This window comes from Mya arenaria, chromosome 5 (assembly GCF_026914265.1).
Source record: "Mya arenaria isolate MELC-2E11 chromosome 5, ASM2691426v1".
NCBI lineage: Eukaryota > Metazoa > Mollusca > Bivalvia > Myida > Myidae > Mya > Mya arenaria.
Window position 1 is genome coordinate 19,839,687 of NC_069126.1, and position 21,386 is coordinate 19,861,072.

The following is a 21,386-nucleotide window of genomic DNA, read 5'->3' on the forward strand; positions in this document are numbered from 1 at the left end:
GTATATTTAGTAAGTGATCAAGGGGAGATGGGTTTTGTGTGCCTGTACACTTCTCTCTTTGTCCAGAACATATTGATAAAATTGTAATTTCTTTCTTTAAGATCAGATGTAACCCAGATGTGGGCGGTATGTCAAAACTCATAGACACCAACAAGCCGGAATCGCGCAACTGGCTTAAACAGTGGCGGACTGTGTACGTCACAAGACATGCTCTTCTGCCAATTGTCAGTGAGGAGGCAGCCCAGTTACATGGGGACATATCGAACAAAGCAAAGGTACCAGCATGCATCAAATGCTCTTCCAGAGATGTACAGAACAGAAATGCAAGGTGCCCATATCATGTCGTTCTTCGAGATGAGTTAGTCGACGAGCACGCTTATGGACAGGCAAGAGGCATAGGTGCACTAACGTTAAAAAACACCAAAGCAGAAAAATGGGTAAACTCACCATGGGAGATAGCCAAGGTGTTCATGCCACCAGCTGGGTACGAGGACAAAACCACAATTGAAGAAACAGATTTCAATGGCATCGCTGCCTTCATCATTAACTGCAAGCGTTTTCATGGCAAAATCACGGGCACTATCTGTGAAAAGGTAAGATCGTTGAATATGTTTATGTGATAGTCTTTAAGTGATCGTTGTCATCAGGGTTATCGTCATGTTGTATAAAGCGTTAACCTTGGCCATAAAAATACCAGGATATTCACAAGGCATGTTATGCATGTCACAATTTACAATATGTTCACATGTAGCAATGTACATAAATCCCATAGAATAATAATAATAGTAATAATAATAATAATAATAATAATAATAATAATAATAATTTAATTTAATAATAATAATAATAATAATAATAATAATAATAATTAATTTAATTTAATTTAATAATAATAATAATAATAATAATAATAATAATAATAATAATAATAATAATAAATAATTATAATAAATAATAATTATAATAATAACAATAGGATTCGTGATGACAATAAAGGTGCGGTCACAGAAATATTTTTTCTTTTACATTGATTACATTTTCAAAATATAGGTGCAGTAAAACCGCGGGACGGAACATCAATCAGGGGAGGCCTTAATTGTATTTTATGAAATCCGTATGAAATGTCAACACGTACGCATTATATAGCGATACCGGATATAATATTTGCTTTAACTAGACCACTTACAGCGGTTTTACATTTATTTACCATTATTAACAAGGACTCGCAAAAATAACCTTCGTTAACGTCAAACAGAAGAATAACGTCACACACGCCTCTTTCAAGCAGCGTTATTTTAATCATTATTAGCGGGATCTTTATATTCTTTTTTTGTAAACCATTTTTCACTGAGTTTCGCTCAGTTTGTAATGGAAACGCACAGTGATTTTCAATTAATGCACGTTTTATATAATGCTGCATTGCTGTTGTTCAGGTTTAACGTTAGTTTACTTATACTAGTTATACATAATAATGTTAATAGTAATAATAGTGATAATAATAATAATAATAATCGTTTAATAAAACATGAAACTTTGTTCACATATTACATGTAACAAAACGGCTCATAATTCTGTACTTAATACTTGTATAGTTATGTCTCTTAATTCTTAATCGCAACGACAGACAAGTGGTTGTGTGTGGAAGCGGCATTCTTGTAATTGTTTGACATATATCATGTCATAAATGAGAAGTTGTCAATCATACTAGTATTCGGCCGTACGTTTTTTCCAGTGTCCTAATTAACCAGACCGACAATATTATGTGATGTAAAAGGCTCAAAACGAGGTCAACTACATTCGGCACATATAAGAGAGTTGCTCCAGTGCTATAATTAACTACACTTCACCATTACTATTTAAATAATCATGATGGGCTTGAAAGGAGGTCAACAGAATTCGGCACATGCTAGGCGTTTCTTACAGCGCCTTGATTAACTAAACCAAAGCATAATTGTCTTATATTATGACAAACTCGACAACAATCAACACATGGCAGACATGTGTTCAAATATCTGTAAAGATTTGGTTCACCTATTGCGCTTTATAACTATAAACATGGTATGCGATTACAGGCTAGAGAAGTGGTCAACCACATTCGGCACATGCCGGACATTTGTTCCACCGCCTTGACAGAACGGGCCACAACCGATTGCATAGATAACCTGTACGCTCTACTTAATGAGCAAGGCCTGAAGACTCGGCCAGAGGCGATACTGGCGCGGACACAATTGGACGAGGTAATCGTTTATACACTATCACTTTAATTAAATAAATAAATTTAGTGTTATAAATTATTTAGGGCCTCGCAATATTCCAATGTTTTGGATTGTCTGACAAAATAGAAGAAATCTTACGCTGAAATAACAATATAGCATGCATATAATGTACATGTACGTATATATATGACATTAACATCTGATATTTGTTATGTATTAACAGAAAACCCTCTGTCTTGAACACTATTATTTTTTAAGTATGCACACTTTCATCACTGTGTATTATTCTTTGATAACATAGCAATCATTTACAAACACAAATTATAAATCAATGTTTGACAAAGTAGACACTGGATCCAAAATGCAAGGTGAAATAATTTATTTTAGCTTAAGACATCCAAAGATGAGAATGTATACTACAGTATTTGCCAGAAGTTACATGATGAATTCGAACAGAAACTTGCCGACATTGAACGAAAATTCAACGCAGATGAAATTGATAAAGAACGCGCTAAAGAGAGTATGCACTCTGAAGCCCAACAATTCCAGAAGAATCAGGAAAACATGTTGCGATCACTTGAAAGAATTTCTGACGATGCAAAACAGGATTTATTAGGGACTAAAGACGACATTCTTTTGTCGATTGAAGAAGAGAAAAGAAGGGTCATGGAGCTTATGGAAAGAACGATCACAGAACGCATTGGAAAATATGTAACCGATGGTAAATTAGCGCTTGAGATACATGCCGAAAATTTAAAAAGACAAACCACAGAACACATAGAACATTCTTTGACAAAACGTAAAATAGAGGTTGAAGATCAGACAGAAATACATGCTAAGCGGTTGCGTACAGAAAAACTACAAAAACAGAAACGTGGTAAGTATTGATATTTAAGAATTCGTTCAAATGTCCATCAATGCTAACATTGTTATTATTATTGATTTTGATTCTCCTCTTTTCTAATATTTATTTTACAGCACAATAAAACGCATAAGCAAATTACATCAATCCAGACAGCATTCATCTTCACGATGGCACAACAATAATTCAATCCGTTCGTATAATCCATCATTTAGCAAATAAATGTTTACACCATGCTCGCAAAAAAGAGCACTGAAATTACTTTTGCATCTCTTCGACTTGCTTGCATTGCGTCAACCGATGGACACACGCATTCGCTATTGTATTCAGCGCGCGCTGGGTAGCAATTATTCAAATATATGTGTGCAAAGGGAGTACATAGACCGCTGGTACCTAATATGCGCATTTTCTGACTATTTTATTCATATGGCGGTTGGGAAATTACTGATTGTTCCATTATGGAACCTTGTAAGAGTGTTAAGTTTTCTATTTAGTAAAACATTTCATTAGCTCGATTTCTCGAAGAATAAGGAGGCTTTACTACTCGCCCCCGGCGTCAGTGTGTGGTTAAAGTTTAGGAGCAAGTTGGATTTTTCACTTATAACTCCAATAAAATTATTTCAATTCACGCAATAATTCACACAGTTGTTTAGAACCATCACACAATGTACATAACTTACATCTCCATATCCATATTATACGTAATACAAATCATGGCCCTGGATTGACTTAAAGGGTTTAAGCCTGACTTTTAAAAGGACATGGTGCTACAGAAAAGGAACAGCGTGCTGAGGGACAAAAGGGCACATTGCATCTGCAATTAAGCATTATGAAATTCATATAGAAAATATTTGAAACTGTGCTTTTTTTAAGTATATCAGGTTTTAACTACAGAATATGGAAAGTTTGTTTAAAGGTCATAATCACATTTTTTTTTTATCAAATCAAAAGAAATATTTGAAGCATTTTAGCTCGACTATTCGATGAATAAGTAGGCTTGACTATTCGCTCCGGTCTCAGCGTCGGTGTCGTCGTTGGCGTCGGTGTCGACGTCCGGTTAACGTTTTAGGTCAAGTTGGCATTTTTACTCATATACTATTTATTCAATTTGCTTAATACTGCACACATGTATTCAGTAACATCACACAATGAGGCTGCATAATTTCATATTATCCTCAAATTATGGCCCCTGGTTAACTTAGGAATATTAGTTAAAGTTTTAGGGCAGTTTTCTTATTAATAACTTCTATACCATTCATTCAATTGACTCTCTCACAATTAGGTAACATAACTCCATTTTAACCCTTATTTCAAATTATAGCCCTTTATTGCATTTTTAAAATATTTTAAAAGTTTTTTTTATTAGTTTTTGACAGATGCATTCATATTTTTTTAACCTGGTTACAACAAATGCAAAACTATTTATTAGAATGTCTTGCGTGGTTATCATGGTTGGCCGGTGGGAGGACGACGTCAAACTCAACTACGGTATTGAACAATTTTAGTTAGGTTTGACATAAAGTGACTGTACTTGGTATTTAGGAATTGTTTATGGAGTCATTTCATGGGATTGCGTTTGGGGCCCTTAGGATAAAGGTATTTGTTACTAAAAAAGAAGAACAAAAACGGTTGATACTAAATAAATTTAAATAAAATTGAATGATATATTGCTACTAAAATGAAAATATAGGTCAAGGACACTGTAACAAAAAATAGATAACCGTTTGGAACTAAATAACTTTAGTTAGGATTGACATATAATAAACTTGGTATGTATTAAGAAATAATGATGGACGGCAATAGGATATCCTTTGGGGACCGTAGTGTAAGGGTCAAGGTCGCTGTTACTAATAATGGAGAAACAGTTGAAACTGAATCTCTCAAAGAATGTTAAAGTTCTTTTGTATATCAATTAAGACATTGTGACGTTTCTCATCATCGCTCATTTGCATTGGCTGCAAACTCATCGCCCACCTTCCCCTTAAACTGCACTCATTTCTATCAATAAGGCATTGGTCCCAACCACATCTGTTGCAACTTTTACCGCTCATTTGTTGAGATATGCAATTGGTCCCAGCAGCAACGCTCTATATTAGAAAAGCGACATAAGTCCAAAACAATGTTCATTGAAAGCGATATGGAATTGGTTCCAAAACAAATCAAGATACTTATGTACTCTTAATCATTTTAAAATGCACGAGTTTTGTTCATAGTTATTTACAATTTATGTGTGCTAAATCATTCTATTTAAGAGTTAACTTTGTACATGCAAATAACTAGGTCATGTTAGTCTTTTCATATATTTTAGTTCAATATATCATTTAAAAATAGTTTTTGTAAATGCCGACAGTAATACTATTTATACTCTGTGAAAACGTTTCTAGTATAAATGAGATTTTACTAAAATTTGAATTATATTGACAAAATTTGAATATGTCCCGAAGGCATTATAAAACATTTTTCAACATGTTTGTGCTAAAATCACGAAGGAAAAACATCAGCATACTACATATTGATGACAACCATTGACATATCTAATAATTACGACATATTTCTACACTTTACGGCATCAAATTTATTGAAATCAAAAACGAATCGCTCCTTTTTATTACAAACGAATTTCAGAAATTCGCAGATTTATCTCATACACTCGACGAAATTTATACGTGTGACTGTGACTAGTTAATCGCCATTATTTCTTAATTGTATTTAACCAGATTTTGAACAAAGAACAAGTACATCGATACCAATATAATCAGCTATATATTTTTCAATTACTTGGACATTTTTTTGTATCATTGCGTTAAATTGTCTCACCCATAAAATGCACGTGGAAATCGCTCTGTGGCGCGAAGTAAACAGTAAAACTCATAAATGTATTCATGGTGCGTAATTTAAGATTTTACTTTTTTTTTTACATATTTTGCAATATTTAAAAAAAATACATATGCGTCTATAATCTACCTCTTTTGAAATTTTCATTGAATAACGTTCAAACGTTCATAAAAAAATTCAAAATTAAACTGGTCACACTTAAAAGTTTCGTTAAGTGTTCTCGTTTTTACCCCCAGAAAAAAACGGTTTTCGCCCATTTGTATTTGACAAGATTGTCAAATAGAACTGATGCACAAATTTAATGTATGTTCATTTGTTTTCGTTAATATGAGGGGTTAGCATATCAGGAACCTACTTCTAAAAGTATTATCATAAAATCCTGATATAAATTGTTTTAATACGACCGCAGACACTGTTTCCCCATTTTCATTTCTGATCAGCTGAAAACTTATACAACATCGCATTTGGTATCCATGTATTTAATGAACAATCATTAATATATCAATATTGTTTTTTTTATTTAATATGATAACATATTTTGTGTTTCCAGAGTTAAAGACACAGCTAATCGAGCACTATAATAAATCTGCAAGCAAGATACCTGTTCGTCTCGACATTGACGAAACCATTGAAAATATTTACGAAAACCCAGAACTTACCTTGATTAAAATCGAAAATGGCAAGACGACAAAGAAAGATATTCCTGAAGTAAGCCAACTGTTTTCGACAAGTGATGGCCCAATGGCTAAAACGATCATCGTCGAGGGTGAACCTGGCAGAGGCAAGACCTCCTTGTGTAAAAAGATCGTGCACGACTGGCGTAAACTAAAGGAGAACGTTGAGCAGGAGCCGATCACATCAAGTTTAAGTAAGTTTGAATTCGTATTCTACATCATACTTCGCCTCGTTAAAACTGAGAGTGAAGTTAAAGCTATGATAGTCGAACATATACTAAAGAAGATTGATTCAGACTATGAAAGTGCGCACTCACTGCTAGGAGAAATTTTAAAATCAGAGCACTGTCTTCTACTGTTTGACGGTTTGGACGAATGGCGTAGAGAAATGCCTCATGTTGAAACAAGTTGGAGATACTGTACAGTATTAATCACAACACGACCGTACAAATTGGCTGAACTAAAGGTGATTCCAACGCAGGTCGGTAGACATGTCCAATTGGATGGAGTTAAGAATCCAGAAGAGCTTGTATTGAAAGTCATTCGGAAGTTAGAGGAATATCACAAAACAAACAAACAACCCAGGTCCTGCATCAAGGACTTAAAAGACAAACAACTGTGGCATTTCCGTGAAAACCCCGTCATACTCGTCAATATTGTGTGGCTCTGGCAAAAGAGTAAGTTAAGAGAAAACATGTCTCGTTCTACTCTTTACCAGGAAATTATAGATGAAAGATGGTATGAAATGTGTGACAAAAAAAAACAGGATCAAGATCCACACGAGTTGTATGACGTACTGAGCGAGATAGCATTTAACAAACTGCTTTCTGAAAATGAGGACGAATCGCTAGTGTTTAACATCAAGGGGAAACTTCTAGAGAAATTTAAGCAGTACAAGGATGCATCGCTTGAATCTGGTGTCCTGTCTTGTAGTAATGTGCCTGGAGAACGCTTTCCTCAGTACCAGTTTCTTCACAAAACATTCCAAGAATACCTTGCAGCTGTTTTTCTGTCAAAATGCGGTTCGACTATGTCCACCTCATGCAAGCTCGTGAAAGAAATATACTCAAATCATAGGAACGAAAGTGTATTTGCTTTGAAAGAGGTATTCCTTTTTCTATGTGGTTTAAATCTAGTAGCAGCCGAAGAATTTTCGAAAACACTGAATGAGCTGTTTACTGAGAACTGCGAAGAACAGGGATCAGCTGGGAGTGCTGAGCAATTCCAGCAAATGATAATGAGCGGCTACGATGATGCAGAGAGAAACGGGAAATTCGGGGCGGATTTCTGCTTGCAGCACATCGTGTTGAATAATAAATATTACACAGGGAATCACAGGTCGAAGTTGAAACTGTGCATGGACGATAAAAGAAAATCCAATCTCAAATCACTACGTATTGTTGGAAAAAGCGACATAGCTTCGGCTCTGCAGTACATGGATGATCCGTCTGTTTTAGATTTAGATGTTTGCAAGAATTTAAAATTTGTTGCTTTAAAAGGGGTGTCATATAAAGATATCAACCTACTAAATTTGAATGGATTAGTAGAATGCGAAATAGAATTCAACGACTACAATCCAGCAAGTAAACTGATATCGTCAGTGCAGTCCTCAGATTTACAAGGTTTGAAAAGGCTGGTACTGATAAACGTTGGTTTGGAATGTGAAACAATGGACATATTTTCAAAACTTAAATGTGTCAAAGATCTTGACCTCACATGGAGCAAGTCGATTCGAGCACATGATAAACCTTTTGACTTTGGCAACCTCAGACATCTCAAATACCTTAACAAGCTCGGTTTCAGGGGATTTCCTTTCTCTGATGTTGTAAATATACAAATGTTCAATCCGTGTTCGTTAACTGTCGAATTTAGAACACAACAACGAGCTCCGCAGTTGATGGCAGCATTAATATCAAAGGCTGACGGTTACCCTACAAAATTTTTGGTAAGTGTTATTTTTAACAAATATCAAACTATGAATCAAATATTATTTAAAAAAAAAATTATTTTTTAATAAAAATGTAATGAAATAGTGTTTTGATTTCCAACCATTCGATTTCGTCATTCTATGCAAGGACTTATCACAAAAAAACATATATAGCAGTAAGCAAAGATTTCATTTATTTTATATTAGAGCCTGTTTAAATGAGAGAATCGAACTGATGCGGACACTGTGCAGTGCTTAGAAGTCATATTAATGACTTTATTGTGGGCTTGTTTTTTCCAAAAATAAGGGTTGATTAATCAGTTGACGTATTTCCTGATAACCATTTTATAAAAAAAATGTGAAAGGCCAGTTCAACAAAAATGACATTTCATGCATCGTAATGAAAGGCATTCTTAATCAGTTGCTCATAGAAACTACTATATGCCTGTTTGCAATACTTTTGCTTAAGTCTGAAATAAACTGATAGAACGGTTTTAACGAATCAATTTAGAAAATCTGCCTTATCTCCACACTAAAATGTATTGATTTTCTGTATTTAATAGTGCTTTAACGTCGCGCTGAACTTATTTGTTTCATTGTTTTATGATTAGTAAACACGAATTTAATGTGTATCATTTCGGCATTAAAAATATGTTAAACATAGTATATAGCTTTATTTAAATCAAAGCGAGTAAGCCGCGTTGCTATAGAGATTAAAATGATTCAGGGTAAAACAATACCAGTTCTACACGTGTCCGTTATGTAAATGAATAGACCTATAATAATATATGCTACATGAAATACAAGTAACATAAGGCTTGCATTTCATATACGTCATAGGTGTGTTAGGTGATTGTTAGTTTTATATATAAAATAAACTCTTGATATAATTTCAAAACATCGGGCGCTCAAATAATTATCTGAAAACTTATTATTTCTATAAGTAAACTATTGTTTAAACTGAACAACACCAATGCAGCATTATATAAAAATGTGCATTAATTTAAGATATACTGTGCGATTCCATTTCAAACATAGCGAAAATCAGCGAAAAATGATTAACCAAAGAACATAACGATCCTGCTAATAATGATTAAAATAACGCTGCTTGAAAGATGCGTGTGTGACGTTATTCTTCTGTTTGACGTTAACGACGTTATTTGTTTATAATGGTAAATCAATAATGCGTACGTGTTGACATTTCATACGGATTTCATAAAATACAGTTTAGGCCTCCCCTGAGTGATGTTCCGTCCCGCGGTTTTACTGCACCTATCTTTGAAAATGTAATTCATGTAAAAAAATAAATATTTGTGCGACCGCAACTTTATTGTCATCACGAATCCTATGATTATTATTTTTATTATTTTTATTTTTATTATTATTATAATTATTATTATTATTATTATTATTATTATTATTATTATTATGTTGTTGTTTTTTTTGGAAATTTAAGCAAATATATACTATTATTTTTACCTCAAAGAAATAAAATTCAATACAACAACTAGGAAGTATTATGTATGTACTGAGCTGAAATATCATTGAAATATAAACTTTTACCGTAATAAATAACATCTATACTTCGAAATAAAATCGTATGGAAAACAAGTTATGTTTTACTATTATATTTATGTCTTTTATGGGGTTTTTTTGCTTCCAAACATACAGAATGGAAGACTATTACAGGTATTGTTAAAACATGTCTCGGATGTTAAAGGGATAAATCAATAATCGAGAATGGTCGAAAATCGATCGCCTAAGATTGTGGGCGCTGATAATCGATTGCAAAACCTCGAATATTATTTTCTCTATGTGATGGAATTTTTTGAAATAGACAAAAACAGTGTAGAAAAACAGTATGAATCTCCATTAATGTTAAATAAAATAAAAATAAAAACGTTGAACAATTATATTTTTATTAACACAAACAGCTTGGAACTTTGCATTAATAGTTAAGTAGACTAGTGGAGGCAAAATGCAGTTAGTTATTTATTATGTTATACAACTAAATTGAAACTTGTTCATGAAGTTTTAATTTCGATTGCATAGTTGAGAATTGATCTAAATGGCTTGACCGATAATAACCAATGAACGATTAGGATTTGGGACTGATTTTAAATCCCTAGTTGCTGGGCAACCATAGAATAGAACATTAGAAAGAAGATGATAACAAGAAACTAAATGTTATTACAACAGCCAGTGACTTCACTAAAGTTAACTTTGCTTTCAAATTCTCACTTGAAATTGACAATGAATATTTAATTGATTAAATTCTTATGAATCTAAATGATAATAATAATGAACACCATAGTGAACAAGACATGGCATCGTCATTGTGATTCATACTTACACTTATATAATAAATTATAAAGTACACATTTCTAGTATAATATAATAAAACTATTTCAGATTATCGTTTTCAGTTTTCACGGTGCCTTATGTAGTGTGTCTGATTAACTGTAATTCTTCATTCGCAGCAACGCACCAGTGTATAAAGTGTCGGTTTTTGATAGAGGAGATATTATAAGAAAACTTATAATTTTACACATTACATAAACTTAACCTTTTCTTACCTTTTAATATGTTAAGGTGATCATAAGCAAGTTGCCATTTCGGTTTATAAAAGATATTTCCTTTTCGTGCTGAAAACTCTTTTATTTAATATCTTGTTCATAATAACTGTCAGTTTTAATAAGAACTGTGTCGCGAAACGAGAACATAGAAGCTTAGCAGCACTAAAAAGAAATTCCTTTCCATTTTTGACAAGAAATCTGAATATGACGCCATATGCTTGTTTCAACAAAGGAAAAAAAACAACGACAAATTTGTTTTGTGTGAAAAATGTTCTCGCTTATATCGTACCGTATATGATTGGCGGTTTGATCATCAATATACATGTTATGTTTGCCGATTTTTAAATTAGGCCAACTTTTAGCACATCATGTTGTATGTTAGTTTGCTAATGATAATGATATAGCAAAAGAATACAACCTAAAAATAATTGCTAAAATGTATGAAGGAAAACAACAGCTCAGAAATGTAGTGTGTTATTCTTATAAATTCGTTAGTAAAATTCTTGAGGCCTTAAATAAAACGTTTGATTTGGGTTGCGCGTTCCTACTACGAAATAGATGTATTTATAGTATATGCTTTCTGATGGTTTAAAGAAATGTATCAGTGAAATAAAGTTTATGATATAATGTTTCAAACAGTGAACATATCAATTTGATATTTTTTACTGGTTTGAAATTTTAGCCCGCTCTCATTTGCAAATCAACATCAGCGAGCACAGGGCTGGGACACAATTACAATGTCATCATTTTCGAAACGACGTTACATTCGCATATAACATTGAGCGCTAGTCTTTTGTCTTTTAACATTCTTTTCAGTCATATAATGAAAACAAAAATTGTTAATTTAATATAGGTTCGCAATATATTTCGCCTTGTGAATACCAAAAGAAAATGTAGCCCTTGGTGCCCACTCTGTGAAATATATAAAGATCTTAAACTGAAACAAACAATTATACTCTATAACACAATTCGCCGATGATGACAATTAGTCGTTCTTACATAAAGCCTGATAAAAAGAAAGTCTACCTACCGTACCTGTTTTTGAAGTGGATGCTTTCCTAACCATACCTGTTTTCTTGGCCTAAATAAAATTAAGAGAATAAAGGCCTATAGGTCGCGTATACGGCGGCCTACATTATTTTTCCAAAATATCGAATATAAATGCAAAAAAAATATAATAACGTTAATTTTTGCGAACTGCCTTTGTTTAAAATAAGACATTATTTCCGTTGGAATTTGAGATAATTGAATACTTATGCACTTTGAAGTGAATTGTTATTAATTTGAGTTTTAAAAAAAATGTTAAGCGAAAGAGAAACGGTTCTCAGTGGCATTACAAAAATTAAGCAGATGTAACCGTATCGCTTTCACTTGAAGTAAATTTTACAATATATTAAATACATATAGTATATGTATCAGATCTTGATTAATAAATTTTTATGAAAAAGACATTTCAGGATGGGTCACACTTTCCGCAAAAATACGTTGGACTGAAGAACGTTCGTATGTCAGCAGGAAAGTGCATGCGTCTTTTTAATCTGATGTTACAGTCTGGACATGGAGTGAGGATTACGTTAACTGAGTGTACAATAGGGGGTGACATAAGACCGCTGCCGGAGAGAGTGGGAGACCAAACTGCCGTACAGGGTGTAGCTCCACAGCTCGCCTCAATGTCGAATGAAATAGACATTAGATTTGAGAAGATGACAGTGTCCGCAGATGTTTTCATGCGTCTCGTTCTCGTGATGTTACAGCCTGGACATAGAGCTTTCTTCACATTAACTGAGTGTACAATAGAGGGTGACATAAGACAGCTGCCGGAGAGAGTGGGGGGCCAAACTGCCGTACAGGGTGTAGCTCCACAGCTCGCCTCAATGTCGAATGGAATATACATTAGATTTGAGAAGATAACAGTGTCCGCAGATGTTTTCATGCGTCTCGTTCTCGTGATGTTACAGCCTGGACATAGAGCGTCCTTCACATTAACTGAGTGTAAAATAGAGGGTGACATAAGACAGCTGCCGGAGAGAGTGGGGGGCCAAACTGCCGTACAGGGTGTAGCTCCGCAGCTCGCCTCAATGTCGAATGGAATATACATTAGATTTGTGAAGATAACAGTGTCCGCAGATGTTTTCATGCGTCTCGTTCTCGTGATGTTACAGCCTGGACATAGCGCGTCCTTCACATTAACTGAGTGTAAAATAGAGGGTGACATAAGACAGCTGCCGGAGAGAGTGGGGGGCCAAACTGCCGTACAGGGTGTAGCTCCGCAGCTCGCCTCAATGTCGAATATCGCCAACATTAGATTTGAGAAGATGACAGTGTCCGCAGATGTTTTAATGCGTCTCGTTCTCGTGATGTTACAGCCTGAACATTTACCGTCCTTCACATTAACTGAGTGTACAATAGAGGGTGACATAAGACAGCTGCCGGAGAGAGTGGGGGGCCAAACTGCCGTACAGGGTGTAGCTCCACAGCTCGCCTCAATGTCGAATGAAATAGACATTAGATTTGAGAAGATGACAGTGTCCGCAGATGTTTTAATGCGTCTCGTTCTCGTGATGTTACAGCCTGAACATGTACCGTCCTTCACATTAACTGAGTGTACAATAGAGGGTGACATAAGACAGCTGCCGGAGAGAGTGGGGGGCCAAACTGCCGTACAGGGTGTAGCTCCACAGCTCGCCTCAATGTCGAATGGAATATACATTAGATTTGAGAAGATGACAGTGTCCGCAGATGTTTTCATGCGTCTCGTTCTCGTGATGTTACAGCCTGGACATAGCGCGTCCTTCACATTAACTGAGTGTACAATAGAGGGTGACATAAGACCGCTGCCGGAGAGAGTGGGGGGCCAAACTGCCGTACAGGGTGTAGCTCCGCAGCTCGCCTTAATGTCGAATGAAATAGACATTAGATTTGAGAAGATGACAGTGTCCGCAGATGTTTTCATGCGTCTCGTTCTCGTGATGTTACAGTCTGGACATAGCGCGTCCTTCACATTAACTGAGTGTACAATAGAGGGTGACATAAGACAGCTGCAAGAGAAGGTGGGGGACCAAACTGCCGTACAGGGTGTAGCTCCGCAGCTCGCTTCAATGTTGAATATAACAAACATTTATTTAGAGAAGATGACAGTGTCCGCAGATGTTTTCATGCGTCTCGTTCTCGTGATGTTACAGTCTGAACAGATAGGGACCTTTACGGTAACTGAGTGTACAATAGAGGGTGACATAAGACAGCTGCAAGAGAAGGTGGGGGGCAAAACTGCCGTACAGGGTGTAGCTCCACAGCTCGCCTTACTAGCCTATACAACAAACCGGAGAATATCATTAAAAAATGTGATTGTGCCAGCGGAAGTGTTGAGGGGTCTCGTAAGTGTGATGTTACAGTCAGTACGTCGTCGTGTTGACTGTGAATTACAAAACTGTGCAATAGAGCCTGTCGAAGAGGTGAGAAAGCTTAGGGAGGAAATGTGGCACCAGCCCGCCATTCATGTGGATTGGTTCAGCATGCGTGAACAAGGCTGGTGCATTAAGTACAGCAAAAATAAGGTATACTGAAACGAAATATTAATTAACCTACATATACTATTATTTAAATATAAGGTAGCATGATTTTACATACTAAACGTCACATGATTTTACACAAACATATATCAGTTTTTGAATATAGTGTAACATTATTTTACATAAAAAATATATTATTATTTGGATATAACTTAACATGACTTTACATTTTTGAATATAAGGTTAGATGATTGTATATATTAAATATATCAATATATGGTATAATGCTTTTGTTTTTTAAAGTAAATGTATATCATTATTTCAATATAAGTTACATAATTCTGTAATAAAAATAGAAATTTCTATTAAATGTTTGGGATATTTAACTTGGATATATTAAAAATATTCGAAGTTTTATATTGTATTCTTATCACATCTATTAACAATGAGTTACTTATTATTATTACTATCAATGCAAATTAAATGGTAACACGTAATTGTTTTTTTAAGGTAATCAATATGCGTCGGGAATTTACGTTTCAATACGAATATTCATCTCCTATGGAGGATCTAACAATGTTCAGTTCAACAGGCATCAGCGAACAATAAACGTCTGTGTTAGACGTGTTCAATGCTCTAGTTCCAACTGAAGTTGAGTTCGAAAACATTATAAACAACTTGAACATTTTATGATTGATATTAGAACACGACATTTGAGATGAGTTAAAATTATATAGTTATGTTTTGAAGTTCTATCTTGTTGTCATGTATTGCTACATTTACACTTAACCATGGATTATCGTGGATATAACGAAGTGTATCTATTTTGTGACTGACGCACGTGTCGTCATATCGCCATAGGCTTTGGTTTCCATGGATATAACGAAGTCTATCTATTGTGTGTCTGACGCGCATGCCGTTGTATCATCAGGGTCGTGGATTATTGTGAATATAACGAAGTTTATATATCACATGACTGACGCACATATCGTTATATCGCCATGCTCGTGGATTACCGTTGATGGAACGATGTGTACCATTTTGTGACTGACGTGTGTCGTTTTATCGCCATGGTCATGGATTACCGTTGATGGAACGATGTGTACCATTTTGTGACTGACGTGTGTCGTTATATCGCCATGGTCGTGGATTACCGTTGATGGAACGATGTGTACCATTTTGTGACTGACGTGTGTCGTTATATCGCCATGGTCGTGGATTACCGTTGATGGAACGATGTGTACCATTTTGTGACTGACGTGTGTCGTTATATCGCCATGGTCGTGGATTACCGTTGATGGAACGATGTGTACCATTTTGTGACTGACGTGTGTCGTTATATCGCCATGGTCGTGGATTACCGTTGATGGAACGATGTGTACCAGTTTGTAACTGTCGCACTTGTCGTTATATCGCCATGGTCGTGGATTACCGTTGATGGAACGATGTGTACCATTTTGTGACTGACGTGTGTCGTTATATAGCCATGCTCGTGGATTACCGTTGATGGAACGATGTGTACCATTTTGTAACTGTCGCACTTGTCGTTATATCGCCATGGTCGTGGATTACCGTTGATGGAACGATGTGTACCATTTTGTGACTGACGTGTGTCGTTATATAGCCATGCTCGTGGATTACCGTTGATGGAACGATGTGTACCATTTTGTAACTGTCGCACTTGTCGTTATATCGCCATGGTCGTGGATTACCGTTGATGGAACGATGTGTACCATTTTGTAACTGTCGCACTTGTCGTTATATCGCCATGGTCGTGGATTACCGTTGATGGAACGATGTGTACTATTTTGTAACTGTCGCACTTGTCGTTATATCGCCATGCTCGTGGATTACCGTTGATGGAACGATGTGTACCATTTTGTAACTGTCGCACTTGTCGTTATATCGCCATGGTCGTGGATTACCGTTGATGGAACGATGTATATCTATGGGGTGACTGACGCACGTCTCGTTTTATCGCCATGGTCGTGGATTATCGTGGATATACCGAAGTGTATCTATGGGATGACTGACGCACGTCTCGTTAAATCGCCATGGTCGTGTATTATCGTTGATATACCGAAGTGTATTTATGGGGTGACTGACGCACGTCTCGTTCTATCGCCATGGTCGTGGATTATCGTGGATATACCGAAGTGTATATATGGGGTGACTGACGCACGTCTTATTCTATCGCCATGGTCGTGGATTATCGTGGATATACCGAAGTGTATCTATGGGGTGACTGACGCACGTCTCGTTCAATCGCCATGGTCGTGGATTATCGTGGATATACCGAAGTGTATCTACGGGATGACTGACGCACGTCTCGTTAAATCGCCATGGTCGTGTATTATCGTTGATATACCGAAGTGTATTTATGGGGTGACTGACGCACGTCTGGTTCTATCGCCATGGTCGTGGATTATCGTGGATATACCGAAGTGTATCTACTGACGTGTGTTGTAATACCGCAATGGTCGTGGATTACCGTTGATGTAACGAAGTGTACCTTTTTGTGGCTGACGCGTGTTGTACTTTCGCAATGGTCGTGGATTATCGTTCTGTAACCATACAATCTTTTAGTTTTTGAATGTTTCGATATTTATCTATCAAATTGATGAACATGGCGCGCATATCGCTATATAACAATGTTTATGAAAGCGCTGTATAATTCAGTCAAATACGTACGTTTAAACGTTTATTTAGGGCTCTTAGTGTGTGGTTTTAGGATGCATCCAAGTTTGTTGTGAGTTTTGTGCTTTATGTTCCAAAAGTATGCATTATATAATGAGCCGCATCGCGCGAGTTCGGGCCATTCGGACATAAATTTGCTTATATTATTTGTAGAGGTTTGAATTAATTGACTTTTCAGGAAGTATTTCTGATACTGTCATTATGATATCACTTATATTGAGTTAGATTCATATTACCAAGTGTAACCATGTATTGCACGAATCGAATACTTAATTTGACATCATTCACATGACGACATTCTGAAAGTACATCATGGAAATTACTAATCATCGTTTCAATATAACAACTAGCTTATAACTTTAATTGTTTCTTAACACAGAATATTGATGTCACCTACATTAAAAAGAGTAATGACTCAGTTTTCTATTTTTATTACATTGGCTATTTTAAAAAAAAAGACTATGCCTGCAGTCAACTTAAGTCAGGACGAAATATGTGGTTGCTATGGAAACATAAGTAAACCAATTGCCATCAATCTGAAAGAAAATAACGCACCAGTGACAAGCATTTAAAGAAACATATTTGGAAGAAATCGATAAACATAATAAAAAAAATCATTATTTTAGGCATTTTTTCTTAATAATTATTTAATTTGTTTTAAGTATGCCTTAAGGCCCAAAATCGGGTCATATTTGTGTATAAGAATACCATAGCTACATATGATTTGGCTATTTTAAGTGTTTGATTTTGTTTCTTGATTAAAATGCATGTACTCCTTGATAATGCATGTGTATACCTTGATCATATAATGCATTTACCTGTATAATGCTTTTTAATGCATGTATATAAATTGAGAATGCATGTATTTCGTTTGTTGATGTTTATGATGAGCAATGGCTTGTGTTATTTGTTTTTCACTTTTAAAACGTGTCAATGAAGCCGCTTGCTGAGAAACGTTTCTTATTTAGATTATTGAAATTTATCATAAATACATTTAGGTAAATTTGAGGAATTATGGCGATAAAAAAACTTTTTAAAACGTCAGAGTTGATGCAGTTATTTATATAACAGGTTTGAATGTTCTGAACATTCGTATAACCTATAAGGCGTTTTCTGTAAATCAGTTATCACATTTATAATAAATATTTCCTTTATCACTTTCAACTGGTATCCATTGTATTATATCCTTTTATCTATTGCTGACTACTAAAATGTTGTATCAATGACTGATAAGTTTTGTTTGCAATTTGAATGTATGTTGTTGTTTTTTTTAATTTGAGCAGAAATAAGACGTAAACCTATTTTTGCATTCTTTCTTGGTCGAAAAAGCCTGTCTGTTATAATGTTTTTGTGAATGTTCAAACGACTCCCAAACACTATGGGATCACCAGTTATCCATAATTATCATAATTCTACAGAATATTCCTTAAAGCTGCACTCTCACAGATTGATTGTTTTGACTTCTATTTTCTTTGTCTAGGAATGAACCATTGTTTGCATTAATGTCTGGACACCAGTGATATAAGACTTCTGGCAAATGTGCTGGTCGCAGTCTTCATATTTATGTTTGAAATTGGTATTTTATGGCTAAAAGCGTTACTAACGCTTTAAGAAAAATGAAAGTTTCAGTAATTACCAAACAAATGAGATTTGTTCTATTGTGAGTAATATGACTGAATTGAAGGCACTGATGACAAAATGAGCTGTTTCCGAGACAAAAAATAAAATTTAACGGTCAAAACTGTCAATTTGTGACAGTTCGGCGTTTTGTACATTTAGTGGCATTTGTTAGAGGTCGCCTGTATCTAGTTCGTTAAGTAGAGACAATAACAATTGTGTTGGTAATGCACTGCATGTTATATAGAAACTTAATATACTGTAAAACATGACATAAATTCGTTTTAAAGGGATTCTGTGTAAAAAAAAAAATTGTGATGTGTATTTTGAACTTTTTACTTAAATTAAAAAACAAACGAGAATTGAATTAAAAGAAGTTTGTTAAAAAAAATGCAGTTAATTTTCAAAAGTTGCAAATTGTCTTTAAGAATCGTTTATGTTCCTTATCTACTTTTTTGCAAATATTTAATGCTAATTAGTTCTTGTTGCGAATGTATTATGTATGTAATAAAGGTATGAATGAAAGTTTGGTTTAAAGTCTATATGACCAATCTATTGTGTAGTTATTTATTTTCTTGTCCTTCTTAATTATTCAACATGAACTTTGTAACGTAATACTGATCTAGACCGTTGCTAGGGGGCGTTGGAAGAGTAGCACGTTTCATTGGTATCAATGAATAAGCCGAAACTTGTAACTTCAAATTTTCAGAACGCATTTATGAATACTGCACCTTAACAGAATGATTTATAAGTGAATTGTCCCGAAAACAAATCAATGAAGAAAAAAGTCTGACGGTAAAAAGGTTTTCATTAAATAAATATCCGTCGGGAAATTAAAACAAACATGACTTTTTGTTAATATTTTATTCAATTTTGAATACATCTTTTTAAATATTATACCGAATACATTGTTATGCTTAATTATACGTATCTTCTTATGAAAAAAATAACTTAAAAAATGAATAAAATGTTTGTTACGAACTGACTTTAGGTAGGATACGAAATGAGCATTTAAAGGTTACGAAATAACCAAAAATCGGAGTGTACGAAATTACTAAAGTACGAAATGACTGTAAACCGACATTCTTCCATCAGCTTTGGATCAGTTAAAGTATTAGTATTCATGTTGGGTTGTGTGTTATAGAGCACACATAGGATACGCACGTGCACCAGTGTAAAGCACCGTCCCACAGATCCCCCAAACCCCTATTCAACGTCCTCCCAGAAGTCTTGCTCACCAACGTGTGATAACATTGTTCTTAAGAAGTTGAGAATAATAGGCTTTTATTTGACAATTCGCAGAATTTAAAATAATAAACCAAATAATCTAGCTGTTGACTAAAACATTCATCCATCAGCGTCGGAGCTTGTGTAACTATTAGTGTTCGTGTTAGGTTGTGTGTTATAGACCACACACAGGATTTAACCCCTGTGAGGGATACCCTGGTTCTGTAATGTGCACCAGTGTATAGCACTGCCACACGGGAACCCCGTTCAACGTCCTCCCGGAAGTCTTGTGTGATAACATGTTTCTTAAGTTGTTGAGAAATAATTGGATTGTAATTGTAATTTAGCAGATTTTCAAAGGTAAACCAAGTGGTCTAACCAGAAATCATGAATACAATCGTCATTAAAAAGTAGTTAAAACAAGTTGGGGGAAATCTGGAAGACTGCAACATTGTTGCATTGTTAAATCACTTCTGCTGATATTTTTAGTGATCTTCTTTATAAACGATTAGATCCAACATCCAACTGGACCTAGATATTTAATTGAAACATTCTTCTGGTAGATTACGTCCATTTGGTAAACAACTTGGCTTCTTATATGTAAATATTTAAAACAACCTTTTTCAATATTATCACATTCATTTGGCATCGTCGCGTACCAGTTATGACACATGATCGATCTTGACTTCTGAATTTATGCGCCAGACAATTCTGACTATTGTGAAGAACACTGAGCTTGCAGATTGTTCATATATTTTGTGGTTTAAACATTTTAGCTGGTGACATGCATGTCCCTGATGCAAACATTTTACTATTGGAATTGAATTTACAGGGATATACCAAAACCCAAAACCTTACACAAACTGGTTTGGTTACACAGGGATCAACACGCATCTGTCACACTGAAAACAAACACGACACAAATAAGATGATAGACTCACTCAAGTTTCGTCTGTAGTACAACGATAAAACTATAAACTATCGATACGAGTTGTGTACATATATCTACATATGACATATATGTATATGTCAAGTGTGTGTTTTAAATTGTATTTTTAAAACCTTTAAAGCTTTATGCAGAATATTACTTGATAGATGGCGTTCTTACATAAAGCCTGGAAAGCCTACCTCCCCTACCTGTTTTTGAAAAGGATGTAACTCTTGTGACCTAAGGGGGAAACTGCGCAAGGTTTGTTGACATCAGAACAGAAAATGGCAAGCGTTTTCAGGCGTCGTTGCTCAGCGG

General features: G+C 35.1%; 1 protein-coding gene across 1 annotated transcript; it reads left to right on the forward strand.

Moving 5' to 3' along the window:
• Nucleotides 1–104: 104 nt before the first annotated feature.
• LOC128235512 (uncharacterized) lies at nucleotides 105–14,653 on the forward strand. Its single transcript, XM_052950322.1, has 5 exons — nucleotides 105–593; nucleotides 2,073–2,237; nucleotides 2,604–3,093; nucleotides 6,464–8,532; nucleotides 12,548–14,653. Exons 1-5 carry the CDS (start codon nucleotides 129–131, stop codon nucleotides 14,651–14,653), a joined length of 5,295 nt encoding a protein of 1,764 aa, XP_052806282.1. The 5' UTR covers nucleotides 105–128.
• The last annotated feature ends 6,733 nt before the right edge of the window (nucleotides 14,654–21,386 follow it).